Source organism: Rhinopithecus bieti, unplaced genomic scaffold (assembly GCF_001698545.2).
Source record: "Rhinopithecus bieti isolate Rb0 unplaced genomic scaffold, ASM169854v2 scaffold_23276, whole genome shotgun sequence".
Classification (NCBI taxonomy): Eukaryota; Metazoa; Chordata; class Mammalia; order Primates; family Cercopithecidae; genus Rhinopithecus; species Rhinopithecus bieti.
Genome location: NW_016810868.1, coordinates 1,398,414 through 1,416,251, shown reverse-complemented (window position 1 = coordinate 1,416,251; position 17,838 = coordinate 1,398,414). Strand labels below are relative to the sequence as shown.

General features: G+C 55.6%; 2 protein-coding genes across 4 annotated transcripts in view; both read left to right on the top strand.

Moving 5' to 3' along the window:
• CCDC183 (coiled-coil domain containing 183) overlaps positions 1-9,997 on the top strand; it is a 12,691-nt gene extending 2,694 nt beyond the window's left edge. The window contains exons 2-14 of one of the 2 annotated variants that reach the window (XR_001889393.1): positions 1,415-1,536; positions 2,028-2,105; positions 2,321-2,488; positions 2,716-2,820; positions 5,312-5,434; positions 6,683-6,808; positions 6,942-6,996; positions 7,506-7,606; positions 8,338-8,498; positions 8,760-8,928; positions 9,051-9,123; positions 9,226-9,322; positions 9,828-9,919. Coding sequence is in view for 1 of the 2 variants with exons in the window: in XM_017893082.1 (XP_017748571.1) it covers positions 1,415-1,536; positions 2,028-2,105; positions 2,321-2,488; positions 2,716-2,820; positions 5,312-5,434; positions 6,683-6,808; positions 6,942-6,996; positions 7,506-7,606; positions 8,338-8,498; positions 8,760-8,928; positions 9,013-9,123; positions 9,226-9,322; positions 9,828-9,946 (1,535 nt within the window). In the remaining variant the exon portion in view is untranslated. Of the gene's footprint in view, positions 1-1,414; positions 1,537-2,027; positions 2,106-2,320; positions 2,489-2,715; positions 2,821-5,311; positions 5,435-6,682; positions 6,809-6,941; positions 6,997-7,505; positions 7,607-8,337; positions 8,499-8,759; positions 8,929-9,012; positions 9,124-9,225; positions 9,323-9,827 lie in introns of both variants that reach the window. The other variant, XM_017893082.1, reaches the window with a different exon arrangement.
• A 186-nt stretch (positions 9,998-10,183) lies between these two features.
• The window catches only part of RABL6 (RAB, member RAS oncogene family like 6), a 34,946-nt gene continuing 27,291 nt past the window's right edge, over positions 10,184-17,838 (top strand). For both annotated transcript variants that reach the window (XM_017893081.1, XM_017893079.1), the window contains exon 1: positions 10,184-10,562. In XM_017893081.1, the coding sequence (XP_017748570.1) occupies positions 10,433-10,562 (130 nt within the window). In that variant the 5' untranslated portion in view covers positions 10,184-10,432. The remainder of the gene's footprint in view (positions 10,563-17,838) is intronic.

Below are 17,838 nucleotides of genomic sequence, written 5' to 3'. Positions count from 1 at the left end.
TTTATTTATTTATTTATTTATTTATTTTTATTTTTTTTGAGACGGAGTCTCGCTCTGTCACCCAGACTGGAGTGCAGTGGCCAGATCTCAGCTCACTGCAAGCTCCGCCTCCCGGGTTCACGCCATTCTCCTGCCTCAGCCTCCCGAGTAGCTGGGACTACAGGCGCCGCCACCTTGCCCAGCTAGTTTTTTTTTTTGTATTTTTAGTAGAGACGGGGTTTCACCGTGTTAGCCAGGATGGTCTCGATCTCCTGACCTCGTGATCCGCCCGTCTCGGCCTCCCAAAGTGCTGGGATTACAGGCTTGAGCCACCGCACCCGGCCTATTTATTTATTTATTTATTTTGAGATGGAGTCTCACTCTGTCGCCCAGGCTGGAGTGCAATGGTGCAATGTCAGCACACGGCAACCTCTGCCTCCCGGGTTCAAGTGATTCTCCTGCCTCAGCTTCCCAAGTAGCTGGGATTACAGGCGCCCACCACCACGCCCGGCTAATTTTTGTATTTTTAGTAGAGACTGGGTTTCACCATCTTGGCCAGGCTGGTCTCAAACTCCTGACCTCAGGTGATCCATCCACCTCAGCCTCCCAAAGTGCTGGGATTACAGGCATGAGCCACCATGCCCGGCTTATTTATTTTTTTGAGACAGAGTCTCGTTCTGTCTTCCAGGTGGTGTGCAGTAGTGTAATCTCAGCTCACTGCAACCTCCACCTCCCGGGTTCAAACAATTCTGCCTCAGCCTCCTGAGTAGCTAGGACTACAGACATACACCACCACGCCCAGCTAGTTTTGGATTTTTAGTAGAGATGGGGTTTTACCATGTTGGCCAGGCTGGTCTCGAACTCCTGACTTCAGGTGATCCGCCCACCTCGGCCTCCCAAAGTGCTGATATTACAGGCATGAGCCACCGCGCCCGGCCTAGGACTTTTAGTTTTAATACCAGGACAATCCAGGACATGGAGGAGCAAACAGACCCCTTACTGCCCACTCCCTGACAGAGCTGGGAGAAGGGATCAAAGGCACCTGCATGGAGGGACTGAATCAGAGTGGGGCTTCCAGGTGACTTGTGAGCATAAGAGCAACACGGGCTCCAAAGCCAGAAGGGACAGGAAAACACCCGCCTACTTCCATGGGCAGCAGATCCAGAAGGGACCAAAGGACCCTGCCATCCCTCTCCTTTGCCTCACCCTCCCCACTCGTCCACCTCCCCGCACCTGTCCACTGAGAGCCCTTCAGACAGCTGCTGCTGGGCAGTGGAGCGGTGTCCCCAAGGACAGGGCGGGAGGAGGGATCTTGGCCATGGAGGTGGCGTCCCCCTGGACCCTGGGGCCTCCCTGATGCGAGCCTCCCCCGGGGGATTTCAGGCCAGGCCCTTGGCCCAATCCTGGCCACTGTGTCCCCTCCACCTGCCCACAGAGCAGTGTCGGGCACTCCAGATCCAGGGAGTGAAAGAGAATACCGACCAGAACAAGGCCACGCTGGCCCTCCTGCGCAGCAACATCCGCCGCGGGGCCCAGGACTGGGCTTTGGCCAAGAAGGTGCACAAATGCCGCCCCTCCCCTCTGCCTGGGAAGCAGGGCAGGAGCTGAGGACACACACACACTCGGAGGGCGGGCACCTCCTCTCCCCTCCACCCCAATCTTTCTGGATCCAGGGGGCATGTGAGGAGGGGCTCTGCTAGGACCCGTGCCCTGGGCTCCAGTCACCCCAGCATCCGATGGGCAGGTTCCCCACCACCCACCCCGGAGGGCTTGGCTTCTGTGAGCCCACATCCTGCAGCAGGGGCCCCCTCTAGCTCTCCGGCCAGCTAGGGGACACCTGAGCCCTCCTCTGCACACCCCTCCACCACGTCGCCTCTGAACTTGGATGGCCAGGATGAAGTCCCGTGGCTCCCTGCTCCTCGTGAGAGCAGGGGTCTCGCTACTGGGCTAGCATGGGATACAAGAGGCCCTGGGGAGAATGCCTGGAGGGGCCAGCGGCTGCGGGTGAGCAAAGGGCCCGCCCTAGCTCAGCCGCCGCCGCTCCGCAGTATGACCAGTGGACCATCTCCAAGGCCTGCGGGAAAAACTTGCCTTTGCGACTGGCGCACTGCCGCAGTACCATGGAGGTAACCAGGCAGGAGGGGCCTCGAGACCCAACCCTCCCCACCCCTGCCAGCGCACCCCGCCCACTAGATGTTGCGGAGCCGACAAGGGACGGAGCAGGTGCCCAGCCCCAGGGTCCCTGTGGGGGTTGCCATGAGCCTCCACCGGCCCACCTGCTGGCGAGCTCCATGGCGGCCCCCTGCGCAACCACGAGCGGGCGGTGCCCTTCCCGACCCAGGTAGCGCGGGAGAAGCTGCGCAAGTACGTCTTCGACCGCGTGAACATGCACAACCTACTGATCCACCTGGTGCGGCGGCGCGGGCAGAAGCTGGAGAGCATGCAGCTGGAGCTGGCCAGCCTGCGGAGCCAGCCGGACGCCAGCAAGGAGGAGCTGCGGCTGCTGCAGGTGGAGAGGCGGGGCTGGGAGGGCGGGGCGGGGTCCGCTGGGGCCGGGCTCACGGGAGGGGCGGAGCCACTGGGGGACGGGACTCGCGGGAGGGGCGGGTCCACTGGGGAGGGCTCAATGGAGGGGCGGGGCTAAGAGAGCACGACCCCCTCTGGAGAAAGCCCAGCCCCGACACCATCCGGCGGCCGGTCCCTACGCCCTCTCACTGCGCCCTCGGTCCGCCCCAGATCATCCGCCAGCTGGAGAACAACATCGAGAAGACAACGATCAAGATCATCACCAGCCAGAACATCCACCTGCTGTATTTGGACCTGCTGGATTATCTGAAGACAGTGAGCCCAGCGGCCCGGGGAGGGCGGGGGCCCGGGGCTGGGATCTGGGAGGGGCGGGAGCGTCCTGGGGCGGAGCCACCCTGCACCCGCCAGAGAGGGAGCTCTGCTGGAGCACCGGCTACGCAGGACGCCAAGGCATGTGGAAAACGTTTTTTTAAACTTCATTTTTAGCTATTCCAAAACAGCATATCGTGGGGTGTATCAGAATTCTTCGGACTTTCTTGCATGTATCAAATGATTTAGTATTGTTTGTATCTTGCCCGTCATTTTCTCATTGCCTGGGCCTCTGAGAGTCAGAAACAGGTCCTGCACCCTCAGAAAGTCCTTGCACCTTTGAGGGTCCGCTGGGCCTGTAAGCACGGCTTGCTGCCCTCCCAGCCAGCCCACCCGCCCTGTTCCCTGCAGACGAGGCCAAGGGCAGCCAGCAGTCCGACTGTGAGGGAAGACCCCCTTCATGGGAGGCTGAACACCGCCCCTCGGGCTGCCACAAAGCAGAACCTGCTCCAGATGGACTGTAGATGGGGAACGAGAGCACAGGAGATGCTAAGAGGAGCAACCTGTGGACGGGGCCGAGAGCCAGCTGCAAAAGGGGGCAGGCGAAGCTCCCTAAACACCCTCACCCTAAGACTGGGCAGAGGGGAGCTCTGGGGAACCATGCTCCGGGAAGGTGACAGCAGTGCACTTTAGGAGAGTGGTGGATGAGGTGGCATCGCAGCTCTTTCCTGCTGTGGTCCCAGTCCAGGTGGCTCTCAGCTCCATCCTCTGCTTGTCCCTCTTGCTTTGGCCCCTGATCCTATTGGCTCACCTGGAAGCCCTGCCCCTCTATCCTTCCTGGGCCCACCCCTCTCCCCACCCCTGTCCATGCCCCTCCTTCACCTGGGTGCTTTCTGTGCCCCTGGTAGCGCCTTCTTCTCTTTAGAACATACACACTTAAAAAATAATTATTCCTGGCCTGGGCATGGTGGCTTATGCCTGTAATCCCAGCACTTTGGGAGACCAAGGCAGGTGGATCACTTGAGGTCAGGAGTTCCAGACCAGCCTGGCCAACATGGTGGAGCCCCATCTCTACTAAAAATACAAAAATTAGCCGGGCATGGTGGTGCACGTCTGTAATGCCAGCTACCCGAGAGGCTGAGGCACGAGAATCACTTGAACCCAGGAGGCAGAAGTTGTTGCGAGCCGAGATTGCACCATTGCCCTCCAGCCTGGCTGATAGAGCAAGATGCAGTCTCAGAACAATGGAAAAAACAAACAATAATTCCCATAGTCATCCATATTTTTAAAAATGAAGATTCTACACTTGTGGTTTTGTTTTTTTGAGATGGAGTTTCACACTGTTGCCCCAGCTGGTGTGCAGTGGTGCGATCTCGGCTCACTGCAACCTCCGCCTCCTGGGTTCAAGCGATTCTCCTGCCTCAGCCTCCTGAGTAGCTAGGATTACAGGCACCCACTACCATGCCCAGCTAATTTTTTGTATTTTTAGTAGAGACAGGGTTTCACTATGTTGGCCAGGCTGGTCTCGAACTTCTGACCTCATTATCCGCCCGCCTTAGCCTCCCAGTGTTGAGATTACAGGCGTGAGCCACCGCGCCCGGCCTATATTTGTAGTTACTGAAAACAAAATACTATAGCAAAGCCATCCTGAGCACATATGTACCTGGTTCTGGGCTAAATAATTCCTTTCACACTCTCAATTCGTCCTGACAGCAAGCTGCTGAACGCGCCATCATCTTACAAATGGGGACAGTCAGAGAGGTTAAGTAATTTTCCCAGTGTCACACAGCCAAGCTAGCTGGTCAGAAGCTGCCTTGGCCTAGAATCCTCTCTGCCCCCCGGCCCATTTTTTTTTTTTTTTTTTTTTTTTTTTTGAGACAAAGTCTCGCTCTGTCGCCCGGGCTGGAGTGCAGTGGCCAGATCTCAGCTCACTGCAAGCTCCGCCTCCCGGGTTTACGCCATTTTCCTGCCTCAGCCTCCCGAGTAGCTGGGACTACAGGCGCCCGCCACCTCGCCCAGCTAGTTTTTTGTATTTTTTAGTAGAGAGGGGTTTCACCGTGTTAGCCAGGATGGTCTCGATCTCCTGACCTCGTGATCCGCCTGTCTCGACCTCCCAAAGTGCTGGGATTACAGGCTTGAGCCACTGCGCCCGGCCTAGCCCACGTCTTGAGCCCCTCTGCTTCACTTCAAAGCAAAGCTGCCCCAAACCTCCCTGGGTTTCGGAGTTAGCCTTTTCTGCAGACCATTTCATCACAAACTCTTTCAGTGTCTCTGGCTTGCTGGACCCTAGGTGGTGGAAGAGTGCACCAGCCCAGCACTGCCCACTCCCTGTGAAACACTTCCTTTCATCCGCTTTGTGCCCAGTGGGGAGTGGGGGAGGTGACCAGGGCCACAGAGCAGAAGCTGTCACTGTTCTCAGGGCTCGTAGTCTGGAGATGAAAGCTGGGGACAACTGCAGCCCACTCTAGGGGCCACAAGAGAACCTCATTTAACGCAGGTGCTGGCAGGATACCCCATCGAGCTGGACAAGTTGCAGAACCTCGTGGTCAACTACTGCGCGGAGCTGTCGGATATGAAGATCATGTCCCAAGACGCCATGATGATCACGGATGAGGTCAAGGTGAGCTCAGGGCCCAGGGCTGGGGGCCCTCCAGGGCTGGCTCTCTTGTGTCTTCCTGGCCAGGGACCCTCAGGAGACCCCCACGCCCACACTGCCTACAATCCCTGGAAGGATCCAGTGGCCAGCCCGGACAGCCTGCTCTGCTCACCCACTGGACAGAGCAGGTTCCACCAGGCACAGGAGCCATGAAGTAGAGAAGAGGGAGAATTAGCTGGGCCAGGGCGGGGGTCACCAATTCACCCAGTCGGTGCCAAGGCCCCTGCAAGGCTCTGGGTATACAGCAGGGACCGGGACAGGCAGGCCCCATCCTCCTGAAGTGGGTGGCACTCATCCAATAGTCCATGAAGAAACGCCACACAGCCCTAAGTCAGCTTGGCAGAGAGAGGTGGGGTAGCAGATGGCTTTCCAGGGAGGCAGTGCTCGAGCTGGGCTGAGGGAGTGAACCCGCAAAGGTCGGGGGTGGCCAAGGCTAGGGAGGAGGAGGTACAACTTGGGCAAAGGCCCTGGGCCGGGAGGGGCGTGATACAGGCAGCAGTGTGTGGCCAGGGCAGCGAAGGCTGCAGAGGCACAGGCCCCAGGAGTCCATGGAGGTGGCTGGGCCGGGGGCCCAAGGACTGACCTGGAGCCCTGGGAGGAGGTGGAGGGAAGATGTGCCCAGGTCTGTGCTTCAGAAAGGGTGCGCTCAGGCTGCGGGGACTGGAAGGTGCCAGAGCGGAAGCGTTGATCACCTAGGCAGGCCTGGGGTGGTGAAGGGGTGGCCAGGAGTGACGGAGCCGAGAAGTCCTCAAGAGGCAACCCCACTAAGCACTGGCAACGTTGAGTGGCGAGGGTGAGAGCAGTGTCTGGGATGCATGAGCAAGGGTGGACAAATGGTGGTTTTAGTTACTCAAGGGCATGCTGGAAGAGGCCAGGTTTTGGGGAAAAGGATGAATCTGTTTTCAGGCAGGCTGAATCCACTTCTGTGAGTTCTACATGGACCTGGCCAGGAGGCAGCTAGGGGCCAGAGGCTGGAGGGCAGCAGAGTGTCTGGGCTGGCACATGCTCTGACAGGCATGGGCAAGGAGGGTCCTGAGCTGAGGGGCCACGGGCATGGCCATGAGTGGTTTAGGAAGACAGTGTGGCCAATGGCCGGGGATGCAGTTCCGAAGTCTAGTAAGGTGAGGATGGCCAACTGCCCGCTGGCTTTAGTGCCATGAGGGGCCTTGTTGAGACAGCTCCCCAACCCTGTGCCCACCCACGTGTCCCCAGAGGAACATGAGGCAAAGGGAGGCGTCCTTCATCGAGGAGCGCAGGGCAAGGGAGAACCGGCTCAACCAGCAGAAGAAGCTGATCGACAAGATCCACACGAAGGAGACCAGCGAGAAGTACCGCCGGGTGAGCCCCAGGCCAGGGCCCAGCCAGCTGCCCGTCCCCACAACAGCGGGGTGGACACAGGCTCAGGGCCACCACTTGGGCCCACTCCCTGCCAAGGATGTCTCATCCCTTCCCCGCTCCCACCTCCCATCAGGGCCAGATGGACTTGGACTTCCCCTCCAACCTGATGAGCATGGAGACCCTGAAATGTAAGCGCTCAGCTCCCTACCTGCCCCCCAGCCAGGGTCCCAAGGAGAGGTCGGCACTGGCTCGGGCCAAGGGATCAGGTCAGCCTGAGGCCAGGTGTGACATGCAGTCGCCAGGGTGAAGGGAAGGACAGGTCCCTGCCTCTCCCCCCGAGAGGCTGAGAGCCTGCAGCCAAATGTGGCCTCAGAGATGCTGGCCCCAGCACCCAAGGGCCCGGTCCCCAGTGACGGCAGAGGATGAGCAACCTGACCCCTAAGCTGCCTCTGAGAAGTACCACTGGGCCCACAGTGCCATGCTATTCCGGGTCCGCCTCTGCTCTGGGGCTGCCTGGGGGGTCCCTGCAGGGCTGGACTGAGGAGGGAGCAGGTAGGGGAGCAGGCACCTCTGAAGGACGCCCGTACCTTGGGTGGCCTCCGCAACAGCTGGGTAGGTACAGAGGTGTCTGATGGTCTTACACAGAGCCCCTGAGCCATCCCTGCATGCTGACTGCCCCTCCCTTCTGCTCTGCCAGTAAGGAGACAAGAGACCTCCACAGCGGAAATGGAATACCAGGCGGGCGTGACTGCTGTGGTGGAGAAGGTCAAAAGTGCTGTACGGTGCTCTCACGTCTGGGTAATGCCCCTGGCGCTCCCGGAGCATGGCAGGAGGGTGGCTGAGCCTCTCACATCTATGTAATGCTCCCTGGCACTCCCAGGGCACGGCAGGAGGGTGGCTGAGCCTCTCACATCTGGGTAATGCCCCTGGCGCTCCCGGAGCATGGCAGGAGGGTGGCTGAGCCTCTCACATCTGGGTAATGCCCCTGGCACTCCCAGAGCATGGCAGGAGGGTGGCTGAGCTGGGCTGGGGTCTGCAGGTGCTCTGGAATGGACACACAAAGTGGCAGCCCCCTCGGCCGCCCCAAATCCTTTTATCTTAATCCCATCTGCATTTATTATCATCAGGCCTTGAGTTCCCAACCACTGCCCTGACACAAGCTTGTCCACTGTCAGACAAGTGACTTGAGTGACACAGTGTCCCTCAGTGATGATCCCCTTATCTCTACACGAGGTTATTTACTCTCTCTGCCTGCCATGAGGGTCGTGTGCAATGACACCCACAAAGCGTTTCACCCCTGCTGAGTGTGGTAGCACACACCTGTGGTCCCAGCTACTCAGGAGGCTGAGGTGGGAGGGTCGCTTGAGTCTGGGAGGTTGAGGCTGCAGTGAGCTGTGATCACACTTGTGAATGAGTGCAGAGAAAGTGCACTAGCCTCTGGGAGGGGCCCAGAAGAAACCAGTTCTGTGAAGCCCCCTCTGCCCACCTTCCTGGCCCATACCTGCTTCTCTCTCCCCTGGAATGGCCAGGACATCGCTGGCCGCTTCCTGGCCCAGAGGAACACGGAGGAGAACCTGGAGCTGCAGATGGAGGACTGTGAGGAGCGGCGGCTGCAGCTGAAGGCCCTGGTGAAGCAGCTGGAGCTGGAGGAGGCCGTGCTCAAGTTCCGCCAGCAGCCTAGCTCCATCAGGTGCCCCGGGCTTCCGGGGCTGCGGGTCACCCACCACGGTCTCATGAAGGCCCCTGGGCTGCAGCCAGACTGGGAGCTGGGAGTGTACCCACTGCCAACAAGCCTGTGTGTCCCACAGAGGGGCCGGGGGACTTGCACACACCCGAGCTTCTGAGTCCCTGACTCTAGCACAGAACCCAACTCAAGACCAGGCTCCTGGGTGGCCCACCATGGCCCTCGGGCCTGTGCCCCTCACTGCTGTGTCCCTATTGCCTTCTGCAGCTTCAAGTCCATTGAGAAGAAGATGACAGACATGCTAAAAGAGGAAGAAGAGAGGCTCCAGCTCGCGCACAGCAACATGACCAAGGGCCAGAAGCTGCTGCTGACCATCCAGACGGGCATCGACAACCTCTATGTCCGGCTAATGGGCATCACCTTGCCTGCGACCCAGGTACGGGGAGTGAGGCGGAGCTGCCACACATAGGGTCCCTGGGCAGGGCCAGAGGGGAGATGAGACCCTCCTCCCGGCCTACAGAAGGAAGTGGTGCCCTCCGACACCCTCGATTTGAACAGCAAGCTGGCGTACTGCGAGGGGAAGCTCACACACCTGGCTGACAGAGTGCAGATGGTGTCCAGGACCGAGGAGGTAGCCCCGGGCTGGGAGGAACCTGCACAGCCCACGTCCCCTCAAAGCTGACAGCCCCCCGTTCAGAGTGTCTGCACGGCTGAAGGGGGCTTTGCCCTGCAGGGCGACACAAAGGTGAGAGATGCCCTGGAGTCCTCGACTCTGAAGGAGAAGTACAACACCAGGATCAGCTTTGAGGACCGGGAGGAGGATATGATCGGTACAGGCTCCGGAGCTGGGGCTCGGGCTGCAGGCGGGTGGCTGGAACAGAGGTCGGGGTGGCGCTGGCTCCCATCCCACCGGGATATCCTGGAGGGACAGCGGGGCTACAGGGTGCATCAGTTGTACCTGCAGGACTTCAATTGATGGAGGTGACTTAGTGATGCCATGGGGAGGCTAAAGCCACTGAAATACCTTATTAATTTCTCCGAAAGGAGGAAGCATGACATGCCAGACAGGCCCGCAGGAGAGGCACCAGGGCTGGAGCAGGGAGGAGGGCGGGGAAGGCCTGGGCCAGAGCCTCCACTGGGGTTTCCGCGGGAAAGGCTAAGCAGGGCAGTGTGAGCCGCTGAGGATGGGCTGCGCTGAGTCCTCCCGGCACACTGGGGCTGTCCCTGGGGCAAGGCACCTGGCCCGGGTCTGTAGAGGGCGGGGGTGATAGGCGGGTCGGGCGGCTGTGCCTGGGTGAGCTAGCCCCGTGTGCAAGCCGCTGCCTCCGCCCGCAGACACCTTCCAGTTCGCCGACGTGGACCATAGCTACGTCCCTTCGCGCGCCGAGATCAAGAGGCAGGCGCAGCGGCTGATCGATGCGAAGCTCAAGGCGGCCAAGAAGAAGAAGAAGTAGCCACGCCGCCCCGCTCCCTGCTTTGTTACACAAATAAACATTTTTCCAGGACTGCTGCGGACGCTGGGGCGACCGGGGTCTCAGAGAGGCGCACTGGGCACGCAGGATTCTCGGAGAGGTTCTAAGGAAGGAGGCGGCCCGGACCGGGAACTGCGCGCCAGAACCGCCTGCGCATGCGCCGGCCGCGCGCACCGTGCCCCATGGCCCTCGCGACGCCCTGTAGCCGCGCGCCCCTCGCGTCCGGAGCCGGCGCCAAGTGGGCGGCCTGACGGCCGGAGAGGGCGCGCAGGATGCGCGGGGGCCGGAGCGGAGCAGCCGCCGCTGAGGTTCCCGAGTCGTCGCTCGAGGCTGCGCCCCGGTCTCTGACCGCGCCGGCTCCGGCCTCCGGGGGGACCGGGGCCGCCGGGACATGGTGCGAGTCGCACCCCTTCCCCGCCGCCGCTGAGCTCGCCGGCCGCGCCCGGGCTGGGACGTCCAAGCGGGAAGATGTTTTCCGCCCTGAAGAAGCTAGTGGGGTCGGAGCAGGCCCCGGGCCGGGACAAGAACATCCCCGCCGGGCTGCAGTCCATGAACCAGGCGTTGCAGAGGCGCTTCGCCAAGGGGGTGCAGTACAACAGTGAGTACGGCGGGCCAGGGTGGGCGCGGGAGCGCCGCGCGGGTCCCCGAGCCCAGGCCCTGCCCGGAGCGCCGCGCGGTGGTGGCTGTCGGTCTCGTCTGCTCGCCGGTTGTGGGGTGCGCTGGACCCGCCGGGGGCTTCGGGAGCTGGGGCGCGGGCCAGGGGACGCGAGGAGAGGCCGGGCCGGGGCCGGGTCCTCGCGTCACCGGAGCCGGGGGTCGTTTCCCAGCCGCGTTCGCCTGCCGCGTGTCGCTCCCGCCGCGCTGTGCAGTGGAGCGGGTCGGCGGCGCCGGGATTGGCGGGGCTGCCCGGCTCGGGGGTGATTACATAACGCCAAGCAGGGCCCGCTGACCCGGGGCGCCACGTCCCCGACTCTCCACGGTGGCCAGCCCCAGGCACCGCTCACCTGGAGGAGGTGCGGGGAAACCTGCCGGCCTTAGCGCTTTCAACGGGATTTTTCTTTGTTGACTTCCTACTGAGTTGGAAGGCATAATAGCTACGCCACACATTCTCGTCTTTTTGGTTTTTTTTTTTTTTAAGGAAGCATTTGTAAGGGACGTATCTAGAAAAGCTCCAGAAGGCACGGGCTGACTTGCGATTGTAGGAGACAGCTCATTCCTCCTAAGGAGTCATTTACGGACCTGAGCGCCTGGGACGTTCCATTCCTTTGTTATAAATTATGTAAATTGTCCTCGACCTCTTTTGAGTTGTTCCGTTTTGCAGGCTCTTTCCCAGTAGTTTTTAAACGCTTTTATGTGGTTCCCTGCTTTGGCATTGTTTCCCTCTTAGCCATTTCCGTATGTTTCTATGAGATTTTAGGACACTACGCCTGTCCAGTTTTTTGGTCACTTTAAGGGGAGCCTTATCGTCTCCCTGATATTTCTATGGTAATGTAGGATTTTAAGAACTAATGATCAGAAAGACTCTTGTGCAGGTTTAAAAACAAGTTCATGAGTTCTCCTGCCGTGTCCACGGAGATGGGCCGTAGTTCTTGGCCGTAGGGACTGGAGTTAGTCCAGGAGGACAGTGAAGATGTTGCCTTTCTTAGTCCCGGCCACTGTCTGGCCTGTGAGCAAGAGGAAGCTGCAGACCACTTGGGCCGCCCTCACCCTGACAACTTCAGCAGTAAGCAAGATGAAACAACTTCTTAAAGATAAGTCTGAGCATCTAGGTATGAAAGTTGGTGTCCGGGCCGGGCACGGTGGCTCATACCTGTAATCCCAGCACTTTGGGAGGCCGAGGCGGGCGGATCACGAGGTCAGGAGTTCGAGACCAGCTTAGCCGACATAGTGAAACCCCGTCTCTACTAAAAATACAAAAAAAAAATTTAAAAAAATAAGTTGGTGTCCGAACCAGGGGCCGTATGGGCCTTTCTTATACTCTAGAGCATACGAAGACAAAGGAGATTTTGATGAAGTTCAAATTGGAGTCAGAGTGCTCATCGGAAAGAAAGCGCAGCTAACACGTTTAGGAACAGAAATGGATTATGTTGAAGACAAATTATCCATTGTGTTTGTGTTCAGTAACCCAAGCATCAAAGGGACTTGTGGCTGGGGAGAAGGCTTGACTATTTGCAATCTCAGGATTCCTCTGGCCGGAGCTCCCGGACTCCTGTGGAAGCCTGGGGGCCCGCTGAAGAAGTCACGTGACTGGAACCTGCTTAGTGCTCTGCTGTCTGGTAAGGAAAATAAAGCGGCACATTTTGAATAAAAATAAAAGCTCATTTTAAATGTGTTATAATTGAAACTTTGTATCTGGCATTCGGAGAAGAGAATATTGAGTTAAAATACTGAGTTTACGCAAGTCTTTATGCTCTGCATTTGGATCCTTTATTTAATTTTATTGCTTGTAATATTGGCTAAGCTCAGTATTAGTCCCTGGGAAATTAGGCGTGGACCCGGAAACTGTTCACCTTCTGAAAAGGCTCCCCAAGGGTCCTGGGCGAGGTCCACCTTACACACCAGGACCACCCCTGCGTGGTCCTGGGCGAGTGTGACTAAAAAGGGCAATGGGGTCCTTCCAGAGGAGAAAAGCCAGTCTCCAGTACTTGGAGAACAGGTTATGATCTCCTAGAACTGAATGAAAGGTGGTGAGACTGAGAGAAATTTGGATTTGTACCTAAATTACATTTTAGAAAGATGTCGTCTTTATAGTTGAATAACATGCAGTTTTAAAACTTTTGAGTTTCTGTGTTAGAAAGTTTCTAGTATTTCTTTTCTTCCCTTTTTTTTTTTTTTTTTTTTTTTTGAGATGGAGTCTCGCTCTGTCGCCCAGGCTGGAGTGCGGTGGTGTGATCTCGGCTCACTGCGAGCTCTCCTTCCGGGGTTCACACCATTCTCCTGCCTCAGCCTCCTGAGTAGCTGGGACTACAGGTGCCCACCACCACACCCGGCTAATTTTTTGTATTTTTAATAGAGACGGGGTTTCACCGTGTTAGCCAGGATGGTCTCTATCTCCTGACCCCGTGACCTCGTGATCCTCCTGCCTCGGCCTCCCAAAGTGCTGGGATTATAGGCGTGAGTCACTGTGCCTGGCCTTCTAGTATTTATTTTCTCAAATATTTTACAGAGGGTAACAGACCAGCAGTGTGAGCAAGACAGAGTTGAGGGTTTTGGGGGTGAGCGTTTCCAGGAATTGCTGCCGGTTTCCAGGAGTCTGGGCCCTCCTCCTGGGCCCTGCATTTGCTCAGAGTCACTAGCGGCCTGGCAGAGGCCCAGGACACCCATCGGTTTTAGAATGAAAATGCGAATGAGACATTGGGCTATAGTTGATTAAAAAAAAAAAAAGTCAAACTCTGTCAAATATTTGAAGAGATTTATTTTTGAGCTGAATATGAGTGACCATGGCCCATGACATAGCCCTCAGGCGACTCTGAGGACATGTGCCCACGTTGGAGGGCACAGCTTGGTTTTATACATTTTAGATGTGAGACATTAATCAAATACATTTAAAATATACATTGATTTGGTCCACAAAGGCGGGACAACTTGAAGTGGGAGCTTCCAGGTCAGAGGTAGGTTTAAAAAAAATTTTTTTTGCCAGTGGCTCATGCCTGTAATTTCAGCACATTGGGAGGCCGAGGCAGGTGGACTACCTGAGGTCAGGAGTTCAAGACCAGCCTGGCCAACATGTCGAAACCGCGTCTCTACTAAAACTATAAAAATTAACCGAGTGTGATGGTAGGTGCCTGTAATCCCAGCTACTCAGGAGGCTGAGGCGGGAAAATCACTTGAGCCCAAGAGGTGGAGGTTATAGCAAGCCGAGATTGCACCACGGCACTCCAGTCTGGGTGACAGAGTCAGACCCTGTCTCAAAAAAAAAAAAAAAAAATTTGCACCGCCACACCCAGCTAATTTTGGTATTTTTCAGAGAGACAGGGTTTCACCACATTGCCCAGCTGGGTTCAAACCCCTCTGCTCAAGCAATCTGAACCCCCTGGCCTCCCAAAGTGCTGGGATTACAAGTGTGAGCCACTGCGCCCAGCCAGATTATGTTTCTTATCAGACTTACAGTCAGCATTGATGTTAAATGCTGGTGAGCTTTTCCTGAATTCTAGAAGGGAGGAGGCCATAATGAGGCATGTCTGACTCCCCTCTTCCCATAATGGCCTGAACCAGTCTTTCAGATGAAATTTGGACGGCCCTGGCCTAGAAGAGGAAGTCCATTCAGATGGTTGGCAGGCCTTGGGATTTTAATTTTGGTTTACACAATTTTGAAATTATTTGCATATAAAATTATTTGGAAAATTATTTGAAATTATTTGGAAGAAAGATTGTTGCCTGAATTGGTCTGTCCCTTTCTACTGTGATTGGACACAAAATATCAGCTTATTTGGTGCCGAATTTTTCTGTCGCGTTGCTCCTGAGTTGAGCATTATTGCGCAGCTCTGATACCGGCTGGGCCCAGGAACTCGAAAGCCAGAGTCCTCTCCAAGTAGACATTGGTGCGAATTTAGAAATGGGACTTAGCAGGCCGAGCGCGGTGGCTCACACCTGTAATCCCAGCACTTTGGGAGGCTGAGGCAGGCGGATTACATGAAGTCAGGAGTTCAAGACCAGCCTGGCCAACATGGTGAAACTCATCTCTACTAAAAATGCAAAATTAGCCGGGCGTGGTGGCGCATGCCTATAATCTCCAGCTACTCGGGAGACTGAGGCAGGAGAATCACTTGAACCCGGGAGGCGGAGGTTGCCGCAAGCGAAGATTGCACCACTGCACTCTGGCCTGGGCGATAGAGTGAGACTTCGTCTTAAAAAACAAAAAGAAAAAAAGAAAAGTTTATATGAATATCCAGTCAAAACCAACAAGGAAGGTATTACCCTTGAAATGTTATCTATACAAATTTCCAAGGAGACCACAGGACTGTAGACAGTCTTGGAATGTCCTCAGAAGGCTCTGTCATTGATCAGGTAACAGAGTAAAAACCCCAGCATCCTTTCTTTCAAATGGGAGTAGGAAAGACAGAGGGACAGAAGCTGTTCAAACTTTGTCTTCTTTACTTGTGGCTTGTGGTCACTGCTGCGTCCTCAGAAGCTGCCTCACCCTCCAAAGCCTTCCCGGCTTCTGCCACTACCTCATCCTCCAAAGCCTCCTCTAGCTCCATCACCACCTTTGCCCTTAGGTTTGGCCTAGTCCAAGTTACTTTGCTTCCCTCAATTTCACCATCTTCCGTGGCCTCCTTGGCAGGTTTGGCATCCTCCTCACTGTTGACATTTATAGAGCCAAAGCCTTTGGATCATCCGGTTTCCTAGTTGTTGACTACCCTTGCCCAACAAAGCTGTCGAATGACTGAAGTCTCTTCAGTGGTGTCGTCAGACCTTTGACAGACAATTTTAGACGGCCGGCTTCTGGCAATAGGTGATCCTTGCAACTCCAGCCTGTTTGCTCTGCCCCCAATTTCCCTTTTATTATAGGAATTTAAAGCCATTTTATCATCTTCAAATGAAGCAAACTCTGTCAATGCATGCACACCCTTTAGATTTGCCTTTTTGGTTCTGAGGCATTTTCATAAAAGCTGCCTTCTCAGATACTTCCTGAAGAGTGTCTTCTGTTGCACTGTAGGAGAGGTTGCTTAAACCAGAGTTTTTGATTCACCACTCCAAGTGCTGTTCTTTGCATCACTGTAGAGTCTCGATTCTGACCTTTCTCTCCATCACAGCGCAGGGAAATAGATCGGCCATCAATCTCTGTTCCCTGAGTTTCTTTAGAAGTTTTCTCTGCATCACCTTCTGTCTTAACCTCCATATAAGCAGTCCCTTTACACTTCCCATCCTTGCTAACTAATCTGATCTCCACAGCATCTTCAAACACTTCTTTTTTTTTTTTTTTTTTTTTTTTTTTGAGATGGAGTCTCGCTCTGTCGCCCAGGCTGCAGTGCAGTGGCGCGATCTCAGCTCCGCCTCCCAGGTTCACGCCATTCTCCTGCCTCAGCCTCCTGAGTAGCTGGGACTACAGGCGCCTGCCACCACGCCCAGCTAATTTTTTGTGTTTTTAGTAGAGACGGGGTTTCACCATGTTGGCCAGGCTTGTGATCCGCCCACTTCGGCCTCCCAAAGTGCTGGGATTCCAGGCGTGAGCCACTGGGCCTGGCCCGTGGATACTAGTTTCTAACTCAGGACAGACTTGTTAAAGTGGAGGTTTCCAACAGAGATTGAAAGGTGCTCCAGCCTGGCCACATGGTGAAATCCCGTCTCTACTAAAAATACAAAAAGTAGCCAGGTGGTAGTGGTAACCGCCTGTAATCCCAGCTACTCAGGAGGCTAAGGCAGGAGAATCACTTGAGCCTGGGAGGTGAAGGTTGCAGTGAGCCAAGATCGTGCCGCTGCACTCCAACCTGGGCGAGAGAGTGAGACCCTGTCTCAAAAAAAAAAAAAAGACGCGGTTGATTCTATGCTTTGCACTTTCCACTTTCTGTTTCTTGGCTTCAGAAGCTGCTGTTTGGTCATTTCCTTCATTTTCCGGGTGCTTCTTTGACAGACACTTCCTTCTCTTCGTCATCTTCATCACTTCATCCAATTCATCATCGTCACCCTCGTCCTTGTCCTCGTCACTCTCGTCCTTGTCCTCATCGTCCTCTTCGTCTTCATTCTCAGCCATCCTCCTGGCTTTCACAAGAACAGCTTTCGTAGAAGCTTTTCTTTCCTTTGGCTGCTGCTGTCTCCATAACTGCTGCTTCAGAGCCATCTTCCTCAGCATCATCCTCATCGTCCTCGTTGTCATCCCCTGAGGCAGGGGCACCCGTTGCTGCCTTCATCACTGCTGGTTCAGAGTCATCCTCCTCCTCATCGCTGTCTTCCTTCTTGGTGTTCTTGCTGTTCTTTGCCCCCTCGGCTGGGGTGCCCTCTTCTTGCCAGGAGCTGCTGCCAATGCTTTGCCTGGTATGGCTTCCTTCTTGCCAGGTGTGGCGACTGCTCTGCCTGGAGTGACAGTTGCTTTCTTGGTGGGTGTGGCACCTGCAGCCTTTTTGTTGGGGAAACTGCCACCTTCTTGGCTGGGGTTGCAGCAGCCTTCTTGCCTTTCTCCTGAGGTGTGACAGCCTCTTCTCCACAGCCATCATCTTCTTCATCTTCTGACATTTCCTCATCTTCACTTCCTCCTTCTGCCTCCTTTGGGGGAGCAGCCATTTTCTTGAGGTCACCTTGGTTTTTACCTGCCTCGCCACCAAGTAGTCTGAAGCGGCTGAGGATAGGAAATCTTTGCAGGGTGCAGAGTGGGAGAGAAGCAGGGCATGGCTATACCAGCTGCAGCACAGGCTGTCAGGGTGGGGAGGCGGCTGGGCCCTTATAGTGGGCCCCGTAGGAGATGTGCTGGCACCGTGAGAGGGCCTGCTTAGGAGTTAAACCTTCGTGCATCTGAGATAAATCATAAGCTCCTCTTGGTATGGAAATGTAAGAAAATGACTCCATATTTTGCAGGAAAGTGAAGGAGTCAAATTGAATCAGGGTAAGAAGGGCTCAGGGCCTCAAATCGAGCTCTGTGTTTTCTGCATGGTATTTTCTAAAAGAGGCTTAGAACAGAGATTGTGCTCACATCCCATTTAGTAAAAGAGGAGGTTTACCATGAGGTTAAGTACAGGGCTTCTTAGCGTTTCTTAGATGAATCCTAAAGGTTTTCCAGGTGAATCACTTAGTCAGCTTATTTCAGCCAACATTTAAGATTCTGAAATTAAGCAGAAAAAAAAAGAAAACAAAACCCAAGATCAAGGGACCAGCAGGAGAAAAAAAGGATTCTGAAGTTGATTTGATTTTTTTTTTTTTTTTTTTTTTGATATAGGGTC